Raw genomic sequence first — 22,169 nt, forward strand, 5'->3', positions numbered from 1 at the left:
TCAGTGGACCAGTGGCGAAACAGGACATTGCGGAGGTAGAGCAGTCCAATTCAAGTCAGCCAGCTCCAAGGATGAAGATCCTGTGGGAGACTGAGAGCAATAAAGAAACTTACGCCTAGAATGTTACAGTTGTTTCTAGTGCTTCTTTCTTTTCATACCCACTGAAGAAAAGAATGGGGATTTCGAGTGGTGTCTTGGCCGTTTGCGGTGTCAACAACCCTTCCTGGCCCATTCTTTTTATGGCCCTAATGTGCTTGGGGTGCCAGCTGAGGTACGGAAAACATGTCTGGGAGTCATGAACCAACCCCAAATACCTTTTGGGGGCTCCTTGAGTGCCGTGGCATAGCACATCTTGGTGTACAGGATTATCCATTTTGATAATATATTCTTGTGGACTGCATTCCCTTTCATCTTTCCAACCTATCCCATAAAGTGTTGATCATCCAGTCTAAACTCATATATTCTGCCCTTGCAGAAGCTGACGACTCTCTTGGGTTCAAGACGGTGAAGCTTCTCCTCCTTTTTAGTTGGTTGTAGAGGACAATAGATCATTGAAAGAGTAATGGATTGACCCTACTGGAAAAGGGTAACCAACTTAGGCAGGAAGGCAGCCCTGTAATACCAACATGTCTGGGAAAAAAGGTGAAAGGTGGTTTGACACTCAATGCATGTAATTTGCTTAAACGCCTTGCTGACATGATAGAAATTAAACTTATTGTTTTAAATGTTACTAACCACAATGGACAACTATGTAACGGTTCAGATGGGAAACACATTAGAAAAGTAGGAACTAGATTGAGATCTCATTGAGGCATGATAAAGGAAGTAGGTGGATATTTATTAGCAATGCCTTTTTAAGAATCTTGTATGAGTGGGCGACTTAAAAATGGATAGCTGACAGGATAAACATAAAAAAGCCAAAGAGACTGGTAAATAACTTCTAACTGTACCCACTGCGCATCCCTGCCAGGTCAGCGCAAGGGTTTACTGTTGAATGTCAGCTAGGTGATCTTGAAGAGGATCTATGGAGTTGTCCGTATACCATTTAACAAACTTGTCACATCTGCCAGAAAAACTGCCTGGGTGGGGTGTCTTTAGGCATAGGAAATAATGCCCACCACTTCCAGGGACAAGAAAAATGCAATCAGGTTGCCCTGCTCAATCTCCAGGCATGAATGTGGTGACTCTAAAGCTCGGGTATAGAATCTGCCCCTGCACCTGCAATAGGCGGACTACCCTGTGAGGGCGACGGAGCAGAGGGAACATAGATAGGTGACTGAGGTCTGCATACCACACTCTTCATGGCCAGTTCAAGGTAATTAGGATTACTAAGGGCCTGGTGATGACTAATCTTCATCAAAATGCGTGGGATCTAAGCTATGGGAGGAAATGCGTAGTTAAGCAGAAAGTTCCACCTCAAGCTAAACATGTCCCCAAATGCTCTCTGTATCAGATAATGGAAGGCACAAAATTCGAGGCAGTGAGTATTCTCGTGAGAGGCAAAGAGGTCTACCTGAGGAGCCCCTCACAGTTGGAAAATATCATGGAGCACCTCTAGGTAAAGTCATCACTCTTGGTCATCAAGAAGAAGCCGACTGAGACTGCCTGCTTACACACTGAGCACTCCGGCCAAGTGGTTCACTACTAATCAGATCTAATGGTCTTGATCTCAGGACCAGAGCTGCAGAGCTTCTGGGCAGAGGAGCTATGCCCCTCCTCCTCCTTGTTTGTTGATTAACCACATTGCAGTTGTGTTGGCCATCAGGATCTGAACGGACTGAAGACAAAGGGAAGTGCCAGACGTATCACCCGTAACTCCAACAGATTGAGGTGCAATATCTGTTCTTTTGGAGCCCATACGCCGCTGATCTCCAATTGCTCCAGTTGAGCTCCCCACACTAAAATAGAGACATCTGGGACTACTGTTGCCACAGGATGAAGTGGGTGAAATCGCTTCCCTTGAGTAATGTTAGTGCTCACTCTCCAACACTGCAGATCTGCTGCAGTGTCCCTGAAGATCTCGATAAAGGTCAGGTTGTGTTGGATCCCTAACCATTGATGTATGACCTCTAGATGAACTTTTAAATATAGCAAAAGACTTTGAATGAATGAATGAATTTGAGTTTTATAAAGCACATAGCTACTCCTATAAGGAGTGTCCCAGCCTTAAGAAGTCAGTAGCAACTGAGGAATAGCAAACAAAGTGAATAGGCTATCTAAATAAGCCAAGTCTTCAGATATTTCCGAAACTGAGGTACTGTTGGAGATTGCCTCAGTTGCAGCAGAAGGGAGTTCCAGAGTTTAGACGCAAAAAAGCTAGAAGCAAGAATACTGCTAAAGATCGACTGCTTGACTCACATAGCTCTCTATCTTAAAACCCCAATTATCTATGCCAAAAGCTAGAACTTTCTGGAGGCGGTAGATCCTCAAGAAGTGCTAACACCTTCCTTCTGAAACCACAGATATTTCACAAAAAGAGAATTTGTCAAAGAGCTTTATCCGGCTCCGCGGATCTGGTACTCTCACCCACCTAAAGACTGCAGACTCACCTCCAAGGTTGCCTTCAAAATGGAAGTAAAACGATTCCTTATGTGCAAGTTCTTACCTTAATTGGGCCACGATCCTTTGCTTGAGACACTGGACTTACACATTCATCTCTTGAATGGATTTATTTTATCCTCTAATTTTTTCTTCCCCTCTTAGTCCCGCTTATTTTTTTAACTAGTGTGATGCTGTGTTGCACCTGTTGTAACTGTTTCCTTTGATATGTATTTGACGCCTGCTTAACCCTGATCATCCATAATTGTGAAGCGCTCTGATATCCTTCGGTATCATGTTTGCGCTATATAAAGCTTTATAAATAAATAAATATAAGATGTTGCAGTTGTCCAACCTGAAACCACTAAAGCTTGGATCACTGTCTTCTGGGCCGAGACAGGCAAAAGATTAATACATCTTTTGAGAGATTTAATAATGCCATAACACCTGCCAGCTTAACTGCCTTCCAACACTGGGACGGTTGTGTTGGAAACACTGCCTGAGGAGGCAACACTGGAGGGCCCTCATGTGTCGAGTGCATGATTGACAAACAGAATGCAGGAGGCTAGCGAAACAAGCAGAACTGGAATGCTCACTCTACCTGAAACATCAGAATCATATCCTGAATATCTTGAACCCTCTAAGAAGGAAAGACTTGATGTGATGTCCAGTGTTGCCCCTCCAAACAGGATACCCAGGCAACAGATAAGATCTGGGCTTGTTGATCGAAAAGCCTCAGTCGAACAACAACTCGGTGTGTCACCTGCAAGTAGCAGGAAACCATCTTTGGAGAATGGACTTTAATAAGCCAGTTGTCCAGATAAGGGAATACAGGGATTCCTTGTCATCTGAGATGGGCTGCAACCACTGCCATCACCTTTGTGAAGACTCAAGGAGTGTAAGTGAGACCAAATGGAAGGACCACTTACTGGCTCGGATCCGACCAGGAAGTGGTGATACTTCCTGTGTGACTGAAGGCTAGTAGGGGCCGGACAAACAGTCATGCACACTTTGCATGTTCCCCACCAGGCTGTAATACACAGGTTGGTTAACATGCACAGGCTCCCATGACCTGTCTTGAGCGCCAAACCACGGCTCTCAGACCAATCACAATGCTGCGTTGCAGTGTTGATTGACTCAGGGGAGCTTGTGTGCTTCTGGCACCGAAGCTGAGGAAAAGGCAGCCGTGAAAAGGGACCAAAGCTGAGGAGAGATGGCAGCAGTGAATAGGTACCCCCCCCCATCTCACCCCCGTTGACTGCCAGACGCCACTGCAGGCTAGGGAGGTGGAAGTAGGCATCCTACAGGTTGACAGACACCATACAGTCTTCCGCTTCCTGAGCAAGCAGAGGCTGAGCCAGGGTCAACAGTTTGAACTTTCCTTTTTGAGGAATTAGTTGAAACCCCGAGTTCTATGATCAGATGTAGCCCACCGTCTTTCTGGGGATCTGGGAATACCGGGAGGAGCATCCCTGACCCCGTTCCGGCTTCGGAACCAACTCCACAGCGCACTTTAGGAGTAAGGATTGGACATCCTTTTGAAGAACACACAGATGATCTTGCAGGAGCACATCTGGTAGGGGAGAAGTGGGAGGGGTTCTTTGTTAAAAGGGTAGATCATAAACTTTTTCCCCAATTTGCAAGTCCCAAAGGTCTAAAGTGATGGTCCCCGATGCTTGTGGAAAGGAGAATACCTGTCCTCCAACAAGTTGAGTGTGTTCGGGTAAATTGAAACTAGGGCTGCTTCCTTGGGGTAGCTGGGGAAGAGGAGGAGGGAGGTAGAGGTAGGACTTGTTGTCTTCCTTTGCCTCATCCTCTATATTGTTTGTAGAGGGGTTTGCTCATTGTTGTTTCTGTTGATTGATAAACTGCTGACAGTCTCAAAAGGAGAAGCCCCTGCTGAAGCCTCAAAACTTCTAAAATTGTCTGCAGTCCCTGGTTTGGGTCTGAAGACCAATGGACTTGGCTGCGGCAGCCTACCTGTCTTTGAATATCTCTATTGCAGAGTGTGCTTTAGCACCAAATGGAAGGTCCATAGGTGTGGCCTGTACGTCCTGTGAAATACCTGAATTTTGCAACCGAGAATGGCATCAAATGGAGACAGATGTTCCCATGCGTCTTGCCGCTGAATCAGAATTATTCATGCCAGATTGAATAACCGTTTCCCAGTATACTCACCATCCTCAATCAACTCTGTAAAATGAATCTGAAGTTCATCCGATAAAGTGGGAATGACTGCTTGTGCTGAGTCCAGAAAGGCATTATCATATCTGCCAAGCGTATTGATAGATTTCTGAGGCCTTCTCCCTGCTGAAACCATCTACTTCACAAACTGCTTAATTTACTTTGATTCAAGGCAGTTAAGGTAGCGGGAAAAGATCTTGTGGTAACCTTCGATAAACAAGAAGCCTGCATCAGTAGGCTCTCAGGAAATGGATGTACTGAAAGAAAATCAATAACCCTTAGAGCTAGTGTATAGTGCCTAGTGACTGTTCCTGAGACAGCAATATGACATTGGTCCATATCAGTATGGGTTCTGTCAGGGCTTCATTAAACAGACGTAAGGGTGCCGCTGTGTAGGAGATGATTTGTAAGACCTCACTGAGGATGTTTGATTTTACTTCTGTTGATGGCAGCAAAGACCCATTAAGTCTGCTGCCTTTCTTTATACCATATGGTATAAGGTCACTTTTGGTGGTGGAATATCAGTAGGGGATAAAAACCCTCTGCTGGAATCCATTAAGCCTGCACAATCTGGGTCAAAAATGATTTGCCCATGTCCGTGACCATTTTAGGACAGGACTTACATCTGCGGGCGTCATGATCTGCACCTAGGCACCACAGACAAATGTTGTGTGGGTCAATGATGCACATTTAGCCCTCACAGTCTCGACATGGCTTGAACCTTAACTGTTTGGGTGGCAACATTTTGAATGAAAACTGCATCTAAGATAATTTAAATTGAAGAAAGAGTCAAACAAGATTGACAATTCCTGAGGTTAATTGAGAGTTCCTGAATGAGTTGATGGTACCGAAAAAAGGGAACTGATGTCATCACGCGGAAGGTGGTGCTTTATGGCTCCAGTGAGGTCAAGAGGTGCTGCGCGCAGAGCTGAAGTACAGGTTACACACCTTACTGGTGAGGGCGAGCTATTGAACAGTTTCTGGATCCAGACTGATGCCTGGGATATTCAAAAAGAGAGAAATCTGCAGGTAGAAGTATCCATCAGGAATTGTTCTTTTGAGCACTTTCTTGAAGAAGTTAATATGGTGAAGACCCCATTAACATAAATTATATACTTTACAGATACCTTAAGAAAACAGCATTCTTTGTTTGGAAGGTCATGCACAGGTTACACAACATAGTGCTTCGCAACCCAAAAAAGAAAGGGTCCAAGGATGAGAGAATGAGTGAACATTGGAGCTGGAAACACATGAAGACAAAGCAAGAAAAGGACGTATGCAACAATTTTTCAAAGGCAGGACAACACGGATTGGTTGTGCTATTTTCACATAAAAAAAGGTGGTAGACTCAGTCTGCCAGAATGGGTCTGATGAGACACACCATGGAAAGTATATACAGGCATTAAGCAGAAACCAGGCATCTGGTCAACTGAAGAAATGTGGTTCTGGATAACCCTCACAGTCTGCTGAAGATGGATTGTAGAATGAACCATGAGAAAGGAAGCCGTGAACATTTAGAATAGCTGGAACAGAAGTGATCACATAAAGTTAGAAACTAGCTCTGCAGAGAACACGTTGAATTAAATGTAATAGTGCTCCAGCTTGCTGTGAGACAAAGAGGGGAGAAAACATAGTAGCCATGTTTCTTAGGGAAATAGATGAAAATGGATACACTGTCCAAATAGAGCAGCTATCTAGGACAGGATAGAAGAGTATAAAAAGTTACAGTTGAAGAAAAGTTTTCAGTCTTGCTTTCTCACGTGGCACGAACTAATGAATCAACAGGAAGGCAGATTGGTAACCAAGACAAGAGAAGAGGTTGTAAGGAGCACAGTGGGAAGAAGATAGCTCCAGTAAACATACAGAAGACCACAATCTGCAGGTCACACAAAAGAAAAGTGGGGAATCTTAAAGAATATTATGCATCCACCAGCGGTATTATTACCGGAGGGAAAGCATTTTTCTCCTTACATCTTCCCACAAATTTCTCTAAGTAATAACTTCCTCGGAGGAGCCTTGGCAAAGTACCAGTCACTGCTAATGGCTTGAGGACCTATCTTCCCACCTTTTCTGTTTCTGAGGAGATTTCCCCGGAGGCTAATGAGTTGGAGGTTTCAGCCCAGAGAGGCTTAGCTATCAACAGCTTAGTTTCCCTTCTCTTATATCGCTTTTGTGTGTATAATAGCTCAATCATCAAATTTTGCAGAGTCATTTTGTATCTACAGACAATATTACAAATGTTATGGGGAACCAAAATTTACATTGTTAATCTGCAAAAACAACAGTTTAAATCTGGAAATCTTTTGGGGAGACATATTTTGCACAGGAATATTGAGCAGAAAACACAGAAGAACAACAATAGGAACGTCTTATCTGGTAGAAAAAATATCTAGCTGAAGATTCCTTACCTTTGAATTCCCCCAGGCATCAGACTGGATCCGGAAGATTTTTTGTGAACAGTACCCTGGCGCGCCAGTCGGCTCCGCGTGTCATCGTCAGTGCCAGAAGTGACGTCTGCGTCACCTATATAGGCACCACCTCGGCACGCTGTCAGTTCTTTACTTTCAGCACCAGCCAGTGCTAATATGAGAGAAGAGCTACCCCTATGACGGATTTTGACAGGATTTTTGCAATGTTCTATGGAATGTTAGTACGCAGGGTACACCTTAAAAGGTCTGCAATGTCATATTAGGCGTTACATAGAAAGATGCAGGATTCAGTCTGGTGCCTGTGGAATCACTCAAAACATGAGGAATCTGCAGGAAGATACACAAATATCTCATAAGTACAAGTTTAGAGGTTTGCACGGTGTATTGACCCGAAACAATAAACATAACATTTCAGCATTAAATGTGACTGCCCAAAAAATAAAAAAATATATAACGAAGGATCGTACTTACAGCTGCTGAGGTTATGAGTATAGGACACTTGTCTTGACAGACCGACACAGCAGAATCAACAACTTCGGCTGGGTCTTCACATACCAAACTGGAACTCAGCAAGCCCTGTGGGAGGATGTGGGATAAAAGCTATACATTATTACTGTTCAAAGAAATTTCAGAAAAGAATAATACCTAAATTGTGTTACAACATAGGAAGGTGTGTGCTCCCTTCCTAACGCTAAGACCCAAAAGGGCTGCAAGATGGGCTTCAACAAGAAGGCTGGACTTGCACAAAATATCAGCACCCTTTATACAGTGAAGGTAAGCTGCTTCAATGAGCCAGTTTATGGAGTCTCCCTCCACGTTTACAAAAGGTTGAAAGGTATCAAGATTTTAAGCGAAGATAGAAAAGTTAGCATTTCCTACATGCCAGAACCAGCTCTATGAATTGCGCTAGAATGTTAATCTGAGATTTTCATAATATTATAATTTTTCATTATTTTAAGTGAAATTCATTGAGTTTCTTTCTTTGTATTGAGACAGTTTTTGGGTTGAATCGCTGGAATGCAGCAAGAACTCTGAAGCGGTCAGCTGATGGAATTCAGCACTGAAGATGTAAGCTAATAAACCGGTTGTGACCCTAGTACATGTAGCATGTGCATGAACTGGCGAACAGTGATATCTGGCAAAATGTGTTTGGAAGTGTACCCACAAGAGGTAACAAACATGATATGGGCTAGCATCATCCACGAAAGAAACATATAGTGCCCACATCCCGCTTTCTCCCTCTTCTGTACCACTCACCAAAAACCCATATTGGTTAAGGAGCAAACATTTTAAAACTCAAAATAAGACACAGAATAAAACAGTAGCACCACAAAGCAAATAAGGTAAAGCAAGGCCAAAGACAGCGCCGAGACACCCTCGGATATTTGAGCGCTTTATAAATCTCAAAAAGAAATAAATAAAATAAATAAATAAATAAATAAAGATGACTGCTGGAATGCAGAGTGTCCATTAAGAGTTACTACAGGTGCCTAATCAATACTGAACCTCTAGTCATGTTACCCACAAATTACCGGAGTCACACCCAGTAGATCCAAGAAGTAACTGTGACATTTTAAAATAAAAGGAAAACTGGCAGGTGTTGTTCACCACTGTCCTACTGAGTAATGCTCCGGTAGGCAGGAGTGTTAGGAGTCAGGCAAACCCTGTTAGACAACCTCTCTTCTACAGGTAGTAAACATAGAGCCCCGCCTGGTTCCCCAAATTCAATATGCACATTCAATGGCTTGCTGTTCACACTACATCATTATACATTATTCCTCAGCAAATCATATACATTACAATAATTGTAAGTATTATAAACAGCCTAGCACTAATTATACAAATTAAGTCAAAGGATGGATAAGCTCTACCAAATTCTATCACGTACCCCTATTCCTATTAGTTTAGAAAATGCCTTAATTATAGCCAGTCGTCCAACAGCACGGTTGTATTAATTCTTCATAATATCCCAATTTTTGTAATGCCCCCTTGCATACTTTATTGAGCCATCAGGTCTGAAGTAAGAACAACGTATTCCAGCACCCGCTCCAGTAAGAAGTCCATGTGCTTTACCCTGCCAGCACCCCCTCCAGAAAGAAGTCCATGTGCCTTACCCTACCTGATCTCAAGGCCACACTAGCGGAAGAAAAGAGACTACGAGCATAAGTATCCAACCACCTGGAGTCCTTGCCAGGGGGAACTACCGGAAGGGCGCTATGGTCTGCTGACGCATTAGCAGCCTGTACTACGAGCCCTTTAGTGGTAGGGTGTAGGAAAAGGAAGACAAAAGAGGTACAGTGTTCATGGGTGGCAAGTTGGCCACCTGGTGAGTACTCAGAGTGGTGGGGAGGTGGGGAATACCTCCTTTCGGAACTAGGACCCTCACACACCCAGCAAGCTAGGTGTCATTCTTCATCATATAGGTCTGCTCCTCATCGAGCCGGCGCTGCAATGTTTGACGGGCACCCGTAAAGGGGCTCTTTATTGGAGATCTTTTGTTCCTTGCCGTATAGGTGCCGTGGGCGTGAGGGGCCTGGTCAGATGTAGACGTGGTGTGTGGGTTAAAACAGGTAAAGGAATCCTCTAGAATTATTTTTATTCTGGAGAGGTCACAACCTGATAAAAAAGTAAGAAGAAGGAGGACGACTATTTTGTTTTAATCTGACAAAAATTCCGCTTGCATAAAAAATTAGACACCCCTCCCCCTTTTATATTCATCATTTGTCATGAAAAACATATCTGCATTGTTGTTTCCAACAGTCCACAGCCTTTCCTCGCATCTCTAGTCTTCCCTATAGTTGAGCCATGCACCATACTAGTGCTGGCTCTTCCAAGAATCCCTCAGAGGCAGATACACGCTGCAACAGAGCAACTACACCTCAGAGAGTTAGCAACCTGAGACCAGGGGAAATCCAGGAAGCAGCTGCCTTGATTGCGATACTGCCAAAACATCGGCTTCCGATGCGGGTGAGATCAATAATCCTCCCTCCTCTAACTTTGTCACCAAATTGATAGCAGAGTGCACACAGCACCTTCCACGCTTGCACCAGTCAGCAAAGTATTAACCCAACCCCCTGAGGGAACCGCTGCGGCATCAACCGTCCGCACTATTCCCGATCCCAAAAAAGGATCCAATTAAACCAGATTCTTATACACCCTTATCTCATTTGAACTTGGAGTTCAAGGTTTTATTGGGAATTATACATGAAGCTTAGCAGGCGCACTGTCACACTTTTCAATTTAAGAACTGCTAAATGCTGGCAGTGAAGCCTGGTAAGTCAGATATTGGGTGAAATTATGCAGCTATGTTGAAGAAGTTTGGTCAAGAAAATCATTTATATACATTTTGGGACCCAATGTTTTATTAAAAAGTGAGGCTAAATGTTTTCTTAACAGCTTTGAAACAATGGTATTAACTTAAAAAGGTCTTTGGCATTCACTATTACATGTTCTTAGCGCCAGTATGGGCCTTTCCTGGGACCCCTCACGGTTTAAGGGACAAGCTTATTGTTCCTTATAGACAAGCAGATTACACTACCTGGAGTGAGTGTAGCAATGTAACTAGGTTGGTTGAGTGGGAGGATGTATTAGCAGCAACAGACAGAAAGTTGTCGAAATTTTAATATTTTCAGCTGAGCTCATGGTGGTCAGCTCAAAAGTGGATGGATTTGAACTGGTGGGAGCTAGATCTCACAAAGAGGTGGCCTTCTGGTAATGCAGAGGAAAAACACTTAGCCGAACATATGGAGCATGACTTGCCGGATCTGGCAACAAAAGATTTATGGCAAGTATCTCTAAGATTCCTTTGATCTACAACAGGCTGCTCCCTTAAAGAAGAACAATTTCTTCACTCTCCATAGGATATACTGGACACCACAAAGACTCGCTAAGTTTGCACAAGAGATGCTGCGATGTAACCAGCCTGAGGTGGACAACAGGCAAATGTTTGTGGACTGCCCAGGGCTTCATGTCTATCGGGAAGCTGTAAATCAGACTTTAAGTGAAATAATGTTAAGGGAGATCAAGGTAAGCCACACTCTAATTCTAATGAGGACTCATCAATTCATTAGCATATCGCTGTGTAAACCCCAGCAAAGACTGGTGTTATACATAATTCTGTTGGCAAAGACCAACATTTGTAAAAAAAAATAAAAAAAAGAATAAATTCTTTATGTTTCCCATTAGCCACTTCTTGGATTAAATCAGCTAACTAGGTAGACCGAATGAATTTTACATGTGACCCTAAAAGTCTGAATAAAATATGGAATGATTTCAGGATGGTATTTTGTTCACTGATTATATCTCAATTTTGTGGCACCTGGGGGCATATTCCCTAGTCCTTCCCCCATGAGCACCATCTGCAAACAATATCAACAGTATCTCCGAAGTTTGGAAGGCATGGTAAGAACTATCAGAAGTAATACTGAGGGTGAAATGAGGACAAAAAGTTATTTTTGTTTTTTAAAGAGAAAAAGACAATTGGGTCTGCGAGGAGCATCAGTGAGTTGCAAGCACTGGGCATTCACCTGGAAATCGATGGTACCAAAAAAAGTCAGGGAGATGATTTAGGGTTTAAGACTGGGACACAGCTATATTGTCATCATTTACGTTGTTGTTTAATGTTTAAGATGAAATGTGAGTTTGGGAGGAACCAAAAATATAAAGCCACTCACAACATAATAGTGCAACTGGACAAAATAGTAAATTGATGATGTGCAGTTAATGTGAATGTTGAAAAAGTAGTGGATGCATATGTAGTGACACATTCAACTAAGGAACAGTTACAATAGGCATGTTTCTTAATATATTCTGTCTGCCCCAATTCTCTATTGGCTAATAATGTGAAGAAGCAAACCTAAAAGTAAATATGATGAGGCAAAAGAGAGAATCTCTTATCATCCACACAGACGTGCCATGAAAAACAACGGACAAGCTGTTCTTACCCTAAAAAAATGTTCAGTAATATCATATGGAAGGGCACACCCTCTGGAGCAAATGTTTTTCTGTAAGACATAAAAAAAAAAAGATTTGTTCATCAGATTAAGAAACTTATTTTATAATTATTTACTTTTGTAAAGGGTTTACCAAAACATCATCAACAAAGGGAAACTAAGGATAAGAACCAATGTCAGATAGTGTTCAATCTTAAAATTTACTGGTCGGAATATTTATGTTTGTCTCTACCAGATGCACAAGTTACTACTTGTGTAAGAGACATTAGTTAGTGATAGATTCCTTACCTTAGAATATCCCCAGGCGTCAGACTGGATCCGGAAAGTTTTTCGTCAGCTGTACCCCTGCGAGTCGTAAGGTGGTGTCGTGCTGCTCTGCGTCTGTCGCTGGCGTCGTTGGTGCCAAGCTGACATCACGGAGACTACTTAGGCACCACCCATGCGCGCTGACGTCAGTTCTGTACTAACCTTGGGCAAAGCACTACGCTACGCTACGCTGGCGTAGCTTGCGAAGCTTACGCTACTTCTCACTACGCAAATTGCACGTAGCACAGTGCAAACACGAGCTGCGTAGCGCAGCGGTCTTTGGGTCTCGCTGAGTCAGCGCGCATGCGCTGCTTGGAGAGACATTTAGTAGCGGCTTTAAGAAGTGCTCCCAAAGCGGCCACCACCTTACTCTCGCGCGCACAAGCGCGCACAAGCGCGCACGCATCCCTCGCGTGCTTTAGCAGCGCGTCATCGCGATCACTTTCACTTTCACAGTGATCGCGATGACTTTCGCTTTGCCCATTGGTTATGCAGACCCAGAAACATATGATTTACAATAGGTAAACCTCTAAATGCTCTCTCTGCACATGGCAATATGGGTTAATACCGAGTTCATTTTTGTTTTATATGTGTTTCTTGGTCACGCCTTCCTCTCAATGCCACCCATGTGCCTTCATGTTTCCACATTTGCATGTGTGAGTTCATGTGCAACCTACGCACCCTGGCTCTTCCCCTTCCTGCTCCGCTCGGTGGTGGCACTGTGCATTCCATTATCACGGTTTCTCGTATACGCCCAGTGCCTTCTAAGCACTCACTGTGCCGTTTATGCCCACACTACCTCCCATGCCTTACCTGCCCCCTTCCTCGCGGCCTTGATCCTGCGACTCAGTCTTTTCTCCTCTATGCCACTGAATGCCCCTTCCGTCCATGGCCATGATTCACATTTATCACACTGCTTCCTGTTCTCTCACGGTGGTTCCCATTGGTCCATGTGGCTTTGCCCCTCCCACTTCTTCCTTTATAATTCTCCTTCCGTGCCTTCCTGGTTGTGCCCCTCCTATGTTTCCCTGCTGATGCCCATCTCTGCCTCTGACATCGATCCTCAGCATTGCCTCTAGACTTTTGCACCTTCCGTGTTTACCTACCCTTACTCTCCGGTTCTACCTGCCTGTGCCCCTCCTGGACATCCTGCTCTATCTCACTCTTTTCTCTAACACTAGCCCACAGTGGTGCCCATGTTTCCAAGTCATCTGATCCTGCACCACTTTTAATCCTTGCACTACTTTCACTCACAGTGACTTCTTGACACTCTTACACCTTGCACCCCTCTGAAAGTCTCACCCTCCACCCCACTCTGCCATTCCAACTTCCCCATGCCATTTAATCCACTTGTACGACCAGCATCAGTTGCCTTATCACCCTGCTTCGTTGCCCATGCCTTGCTCAATAGTGTCTTCTTTACCCCTATGCCTACCCTCTCATTGCACCTCGATTTACCCTCCTGCACCTTTGTCTCCAGTGCTCCTTTTCAACCTTCCCTCCCACAGCACCGGTCCTCTGTCCCTTTTCTCCGAATATCTTTGTGCCCCTTCTGGTGTGCCACCTCTGTATCCATGCACATGTGCCATCTATTCCTGCATGCTCTTGCGCTCACTGCAGCTATTTGCCTCTGTGCACCCTGCGCCACATTTACCATGTGACCCCTTCTGAAATCAATTAAGCTCTTTTGTGGCAGAGTAATGCACTACACATCCTGAAGCAGTTACTCATGTATTACTTCTGCATGATTGAACCTTGAGTTGTTGCTCTTCTGCTGAACTTGTGTGTAAAATATGCTCTGGTGCTGCCCATGTGGTTTTTGTTAAAAGCGGCATAAAATGCCCACTCCCATGTCTCCCTAAATAAATTGCGTGAACAACTCATGTACAACACAATATATGCCTCTGATCTTTGACTATAAGCATACTTAAACCCTTTTAATCTTATTATATACCTATAGAGATCTTAAAAAATTCTAACAGCCAAGGATTCCAAACAGGACCTATCTACAACAAGCATTGGCATAGCCAATAGGTCTTGCTTTTGGGACCTTATAAGTATTTAGTTATGCAGCACAATATCCTTAGTGCAACAACAACTGTTGCATGGCTAAGCACTTATACGGTCCCAAAGGCGAGACCTATTGGCTATGCCAATGCTTGTTTTTTGCTTGCTCGCGGTCCTCAACGTCAAGCTTGCGACCGCGAGCAAGCAAAATGACATCCCGGCTAGACTTTTTCCTCGTTTGCGATCAGCAACATCAAGTTGCCGATCGAGAGCGTGAAAAATAAACCTCCTGGAAAGATTCTCAACGCGAGGAGGTCAGGTTTCTCATTGCGAGTGGTCGCGACCGCTCGAGCGGCAGAAAACAACAGCTCACACTGTGCAAGATGTCGTTTTCAATGATTGCACAGTGTGGACAAGCATCCGGCACTGTGCAATCATAGCGAACAACGCACTATGCAGTTCGCATAGCACTACGTGTGTCTCGCGTACTGCGAAGTGCACTTCGCATATCTAAGCGTAGCGCTACTTCGCAAACTACTCCCAGGTTTATTCTGTACAAGACTGTAACAGAGTGGACACGCAGAATACACCTGTCCATGATCAAGAGACGGTACAGGACAATTTTCTACCCTCAATACCCCTCTTCTACTCTTCACAGCACCTCAATGACAGAACCGGCACACAGGAGAACGAAGAGATACACTGGCCCTTTAATTCGGAGTCAGCAGAAGAATGGGCAGGGCTGTACAATGAGGCGGAGACGTCTTATACGGAGGAACGCCAGGACCACGTGTGCTTGTTCACCCGGAGAGAGGAGGAGTTGCAGAGCGAAGTTATCGAGAAGCGGAGAAGTACGGAAAAGGAGAGAATGGAGGAGTTAGACTGCGACGAAGTACCGGCTCCAGGAACTGAAGATAAGCCAGGAGGCCAACGGCTTCATGAGTCGCCCAGCCACACATCCAAGGGAGGTGTGTGGCTAACTCAGGTACGCGATACTATCCGGAACTGGGTGGGACGTAAGGGCGGTCTGCCAGTTTAAACCAGACTCCTTTCTGTCCCGGTGTACCCTTACCCGAGCACTATCCCTCACTTGTAGAATCTCGTAGTCAAGAGTGCTGCACGGGTTACTGTGTCCTCACTCCTTTTCCCCTTCACTTGTGTAAATATAAGAACATCCTTCTCATAAGACATTATCTTTGTCTGCTTAATCCGAGAGACAAAACGGACATGGAGGAAGAAAGACCACGACGGAGTCCAGAAGGATTTCGCCGACTCGACCCCTCCAAACACTACCATCCGAGGCCGAGTCGAAGTAGATCTCCACGTCGAACTTCTTATTTGAGAAAGATATGTACTGATCATCTATACAATATAATAACACGCGTTAAAACCAAGACCCGCTTACTGCCGATTTCTCTTGATCCCGTCACAGTGGTGGAGAATGCGGGCAGCGACACCATCTGCATAGAAAAGATGGAAACAGTCGTCCAGCAGTTGGTGAAAGGGCAAGAGAGACTAGAGTGGGTCGTAGAACAACAACTGTCCTCTGCACAAGCAGACCGAGAAATATGGAAAAAAGCCTTAGAAACTCGAACCGAAATTTCCCAGCCCTGGAGTGACCCGGTACAGAGAACTGGGAGTGGGGATAGACCAATTACACATGGAGCACCAGCAGTATCCCTCCAGAAATATCAACCCGGCGAAGACCCCGACTCGTTCTTATTGAACTTCGAACGAGCAGCTAGAGCATGCTGGTGGCCTATCAGTAAATGGACCTTCTTCCTAGCACCCTTAATAGGAGGTGAGGCACAGGCCGCCTATCAAGTAGCCAACCCCACCGGCGATACTCCTTACAATGATATAAAAAAAATAATATTAGATCACCTAGGTCTCGATGCAGAGGCCTACCGCCTACGTTTTCGAAAAGAAAGGGGGAACGCCGGAGAAAATCCGAAAACTCTTTTTGTAAGACTCAAAATGGCAGCCGATAAGTGGCTCACTCCAGCGACTAGTAGCAAAGAAGAAATACTAGATCGCATTTACTTAGAACAATTCCTGGAGACTCTACCTTATGCAACGCAGAGATGGCTTAGACAACACCATAATCTGACGACCCATCAGGCCGTCGAGATGGCCTCCACATTTTCTCGAGCGCAACCTAAACACCCCAGGTGGGATTATGAAAAATCATATAAAATGAACCCAAAATCTGAGAAACGGTCTACCCGACCAGTGGATCCTCCCGACCTCGTACATGGAGAAACAAACATGCTGGAACCTCAGAACCACAGTGTTTCGACTGCGGTAACTGGGGACACATCGCCCGACTATGCCCAAAAAGAAAAAGCACAGAAGAACCGATGGAGGTGGGGTACCTACCCAGAACCGTACTCTATTCTGCAGAATTGGGAGGTGCATACAGAGTAAGTGTTAAGGTGAATGGTTCCTATATACAAGCACTTTTAGATTCAGGCTGTCGCCAATCAGTCATTCAATCCCAACACGTGCCTCTTGCTCAATATATTCCAAGGGAAGAAGTACATATCAGGTGTGTACACAGGGACATTAAACCTTACCCTTTGGCCAACGTACCTATCCAACCCGCCCTGGGACAACCTCATACTATTAGGGTGGGAGTCCTAGCCACTCTCCCTGAAGACTTAATTATAGGGACAGATAATCCACGATTTTTACAAATGTTTAAAGACACGTTGGAACAGGGGGCATACATACAAAACCGGGATATTTATTGTCCAAGAAGTGACACAAAGGAAAATAACTGCAAAGAGACAAATGGGGTTGTCTTACGCTTCGTAAAATTATCTGAACACGCCACTACTCCAACAAAGGGTTCTAATAAAGCAGCATTGTATGATTTATACAGTGCTTATGAATATGTATTCCTGCACAAGAGAAAGCGCTAATAAAAACTGATATCCAAATTGCCGTCCCACCAGGCTGCTACGGTAGACTCGCACCACGATCTGGGTTGACGGCGAAATATTTAATTGACGTAGGAGCTGGCGTCATCGATGAAGACTACAGAGGGAATGTTGGAATAATACTTTTTAACTTTGGAAAAAAATAATTTCAAGTGAAAAAAGGCGATCGAGTGGCGCAGCTGATTTGTGAACGCATATCCTATCCTACCTTGAAAGAACTAAAGGTTCTAGATCATACTGAACATGGTTCAGGAGGTTTTGGTTCCACTGATAAGCCTCATGGTCCATTTCCAGCTTTGCTCTCCCCAGATCCCTGGGTTATGGATAAGAGTTTCCGATTTGCACAGCTTAACGATCCTACCCTCTTCAATGCATGGGAACAGGCTCATGAAAACCAGGATAAAAATATCAACGTCTTTCCCAAGTTCGTGATACACAACGAACTACTCTATAGACAAGGAAAACCGGATGATTCGCTCCAACTTATAGTTCCCACATCCTTTCGGGACCAGGTACTATTCTTCGGCCACAGCCATTTAATAGCTGGACATACAGGAACAGAAAAAACTACACAAAGCATCCTCAAAAAATGTTTTGGGCCTGGAATATATAAAGACACATCCGTATATTGCAAGGAATGCTGAATATGTCAGAAGAAGAAAATGACCAAACCACCGTTGGTACCTTTACAGCCATTACCCATCATTGGTAGGCCATTTGAGAGGGTCGGTATGGATCTTATTGGACCCTTACCCAAAACCAGGAAGGGATTCCAACACATACTTGTGGTTGTCGATTATGCCACGCGATTTCGGAAGGCTTTTCCACTATCCACCGCTACATCGAAACAAGTGGGCGAGAAAATGATTGAATTATTCAGCCGAGTTGGGTTCCCCAAGGAGATCCTGACGGATTAGGGCACCCCATTTGTGTCGAAATTGATGAAAGAAATTTGCCACAACCTGAATATCCACCAAATTCGAACATCAGTTTACCACCCTCAAACGGACGGTCTGGTGGAACGTTATAATCGCACTCTGAAGTCGACCCTTAGGAAAATGATGGAAGTAAGTGGTGCCAACTGGGATCAAATGCTGCCCCTGGCGCTGTATACCACACGAGGCCAGAAACAGAGCAGCATGGGAACATCTCCATTTGAGCTGCTATATGGAAGGCACCCACGCTCCCTGCTCGAGATGACCAGAGATGCCTGGGAGAACGAGACACAGGAAGAAACGGCCGCCACGCTGGACTATGCAAAAAACTTGAGAGCCAGACTTGGGAAACTGAGAGAATTGGCTTCGGCTCACCTTGAAGTGAGTCAGATGCGTCAGAAAATTGCCTATGATAAAGGAAAAAAATGGAGACAACTTAAGATAAACGACTGGGCCCTGGTGCTCCTCCCCTCGTCTACACAGAAGTTCCGTGCTGAATGGGTCGGACCCTATAAAGTGGTTGAGACGATTGGGAGAACTAGCTACAGACTGCAACTGACTCCGCACAAACAACAGACAAACCACATAAATTTGCTGAAGAAGTGGTTGGGTCCATTACCTGCAGGGGTACACATGGTGTCGGAGCCAGGACAACAATCCTCTACTCGTGACCAGCTGATAATGAACGACAAGCTTAGCGAAGTTCCACAAAAGGACCTTCAGAACGTGTTACAGAGACATGATTCCTTATTCTCAAATACGCCGGGTAGGACAACACTCGCAGAACATTGCATAGACACGCCTCCCGGTCAGAGAGTGAAAATACGCCCTTATAGAATACCACAGGCGAGACGAGATGCCATCAGGAAGGAAGTCAACGACATGTTGGACATGGGGGTTATTCGACCATCTAAAAGCGATTGGTCTAGCCCCATTGTGATGGTTCCGAAGCCAGACGGCAGTCGGCGCTTTGCATGGATTTTCGTGCCCTTAACGAGATCTCACTTTTTGATGCATACCCGATTCCTCGAGTGGACGAACTTATCGAGAAACTGGGTGACTCCCAATATATCACGACGCTGGACCTCACAAAGGGGTATTGGCAAGTGCCCCTCAGAGAGGAAGACAAAAAGAAAACGGCGTTTTCCACGGAAGACGGACACTTCGAATTTACAGTGCTCCCATTTGGCCTACACGGGGCTCCCGCCACGTTTCAGCTTCTCATGAATACTGTTTTGAAAGGCTTGACAGAATTCACGTCGGCATATCTTGACGACATTGTCATCTTCAGTCCTGATTGTCCACACATCTTTCCAACTTACATGCGGTTTTTCAAAAGTTGGTACACGCCGGACTACGAATCAATGCAAAAAAATCTAGATTGGCCTTTCAAAAGGTGAAGTACCTTGGATACTTGTTGGGGCACGGAGTTATTGAGCCTCAAATTGAGAAAATTCGAGCCATAGCCGACACCCCATTCCCTACGAACAGGAAAGAAATGAGGGCCTTCCTGGGGCTGGTCGGATATTACCGACGATTTATCCCACAGTTTGATCACGTAGCTGCTCCCCTCACGGACTCGCTAAAAAGTCTGGGAAAATCCAAAGCTCCCATTCAGCCCACAACTGCCATGCAGGAGGCATTTCATAGGTTAAAAACAGTAATAACATCTGCTCCAGTCCATACCTCTCCAGACTTCTCGAAACCCTTTCTTTTATATACCGATGCCTCGGACTATGGTATTGGAGCGGTGCTCTCCCAGATGGGGTCCGACAATCATGAACATCCTATATTGTACGTGAGCCGCAAACTTTTCCCCAGTGAGCTGAAATATGCAACAATTGAAAAAGAATGCCTCGCCATTAAGTGGGTAGTGGAGAAACTTACATACTATCTTGAAGGACACACATTTGCCCTGTACACAGACCATGCCCCCCTGTTGTGGATGGCTCGCAACAAATCAAACAATGCCAGGGTTATGAGTTGGTTTTTGTCCCTACAGCCATTTACATTCACAATACATCATCGCAAAGGTTGGAGCTAATTTCCTGTCCCGTCACCCACTCCCCGATCGTGAGTGTCTAAGGGGGGAGGTGTGTAACAGAGTGGACACGCAGAATACACCTGTCCATGATCAAGAGACGGTACAGGACAATTCTCTACCCTCAATAACCCTCTTCTACCCTTCACAGCACCTCGATGACAGAACCGGCACACAGGAGAATGAAGAGATACACTGGCCCTTTAATTCGGAGTCAGCAGAAGAATGGGCGGGGCTGTACAATGAGGCGGAGACGTCTTATACGGAGGAACGCCAGGACCAGGTGTGCTTGTTCACCCGGAGAGAGGAGGAGTTGCAGAGCGAAGTTATCGAGAAGCGGAGAAGTACGGAAAAGGAGAGAATGGAGGAGTTAGACTGCGACGAAGTACCGGCTCCAGGAACTGAAGATAAGCCAGGAGGCCAACGGCTTCACGAGTCGCCCAGCCACACATCCAAGGGAGGTGTGTGGCTAACTCAGGTACGCGATACTATCCGGAACTGGGTGGGACGTAAGGGCGGTCCGCCAGTTTAAACCCGACTCCTTTCTGTCCCGGTGTACCCTTACCCGAGCACTATCCCTCACTTGTAGAATCTCGTAGTCAAGAGTGCTGCACGGGTTACTGTGTCCTCACTCCTTTTCCCCATCACTTGTGTAAATATAAGAACACCCTTCTCATAAGACATTATCTTTGTCTGCTTAATCCGAGAGACAAAACGGACACGGAGGAAGAAAGACCACGACGGAGTCCAGAAGGATTTCGCCGACTCGACCCCTCCAAACACCACCATCCAAGGCCGAGTCGAAGTAGATCTCCACGTCGAACTTCTTATTTGAGAAAGACATGTACTGATCATCTATACAATATAATAAAACCCGTTAAAACCAAGACCCGCTTACTGCCGATTTCTCTTGACCCCATCACAAAGACTTTCCGCGCCAGGAACCCAGAGCCATGCAAGACATTGACCACTGGTGCCATGAAACTAGGGCCCTGAAAGGGACGACCTTAACCCTAGAAATCAGTTCACAGAACGGGGAGGATGGGTGGGGCGATAAGGAATCTATCACTAACTAATGTCTCTTACAGATATACCGTTACACAAGTAGTAACTTGTGCATCTGAAAGAGACACATTAGTGATAGATTCCTTACCTTAGAATAGATACCCCAGCAATACCAACCACGGTGGTGGGTCTGCGAACAAGATAACACCAGAATGTCACAGAGAACAGAACGGCCAAAGAAGCCATCTCTCCGGACTTGACTGTCAAGGCAGTAATGCTTGGTAACCGTGTGTAGTGAGGCCCACGTAGCTGCCTGACAAATGTCCTGCAAGGGAACGCCGCATCCAAAGCCAGTAATGGCTGCCGTTGCCCTGGTAGAATGGGCACGCAGCCCCACAGAAGGCTCCTTCTTAGCCAATGAGTAACATGCTTTGATGCACAGAACGACCCACCGAGTGATGGTTTGTTTGTGCACGGCCCAACCTTTTTTGGCGCCCATGGGACCAACAAAGAGCTGTTCATCCACCTGGAACTGTTGTGTGTGCTTCAGATAGAAAGAGAGGGCATGTTTTGGGTCAGAGCTGGTCATCCACCTGGAACTGTTGTGTGTGCTTCAGATAGAACGAGAGGGCATGTTTTGGGTCCAGACGGTGGAGCCTCTCTTCCTCTTTCAAAGGATGGAGAGGCGGAAAGAAGGTGGGCAAAGTGATGGTCTGCCCGATGTGGAAGGGCATGACAACCTTTGGCAGGAAAGAAGGATGGGTCCTTAAAATCACCATGAACAGAAAGGAAAGGAGGTTGAGAAGAAAGAGTCTGGAGCTCACTCACTC

The 22,169-nt window shown here is 45.2% G+C and overlaps 1 protein-coding gene across 1 annotated transcript in view; it reads right to left on the minus strand.

Moving 5' to 3' along the window:
• FANCA (FA complementation group A) overlaps positions 1-22,169 on the minus strand; it is a 674,778-nt gene that overhangs the window by 207,838 nt on the left and 444,771 nt on the right. Inside the window, exons 34-35 of the mRNA XM_078671408.1 lie at positions 12,095-12,154; positions 7,623-7,727 (exon numbers count right to left, since the gene is read on the minus strand). Coding sequence (XP_078527534.1) covers positions 7,623-7,727; positions 12,095-12,154 — 165 coding nt within the window. The remainder of the gene's footprint in view (positions 1-7,622; positions 7,728-12,094; positions 12,155-22,169) is intronic.

The sequence above is a fragment of the Lissotriton helveticus genome, chromosome 12 (assembly GCF_964261635.1).
Source record: "Lissotriton helveticus chromosome 12, aLisHel1.1, whole genome shotgun sequence".
Classification (NCBI taxonomy): Eukaryota; Metazoa; Chordata; class Amphibia; order Caudata; family Salamandridae; genus Lissotriton; species Lissotriton helveticus.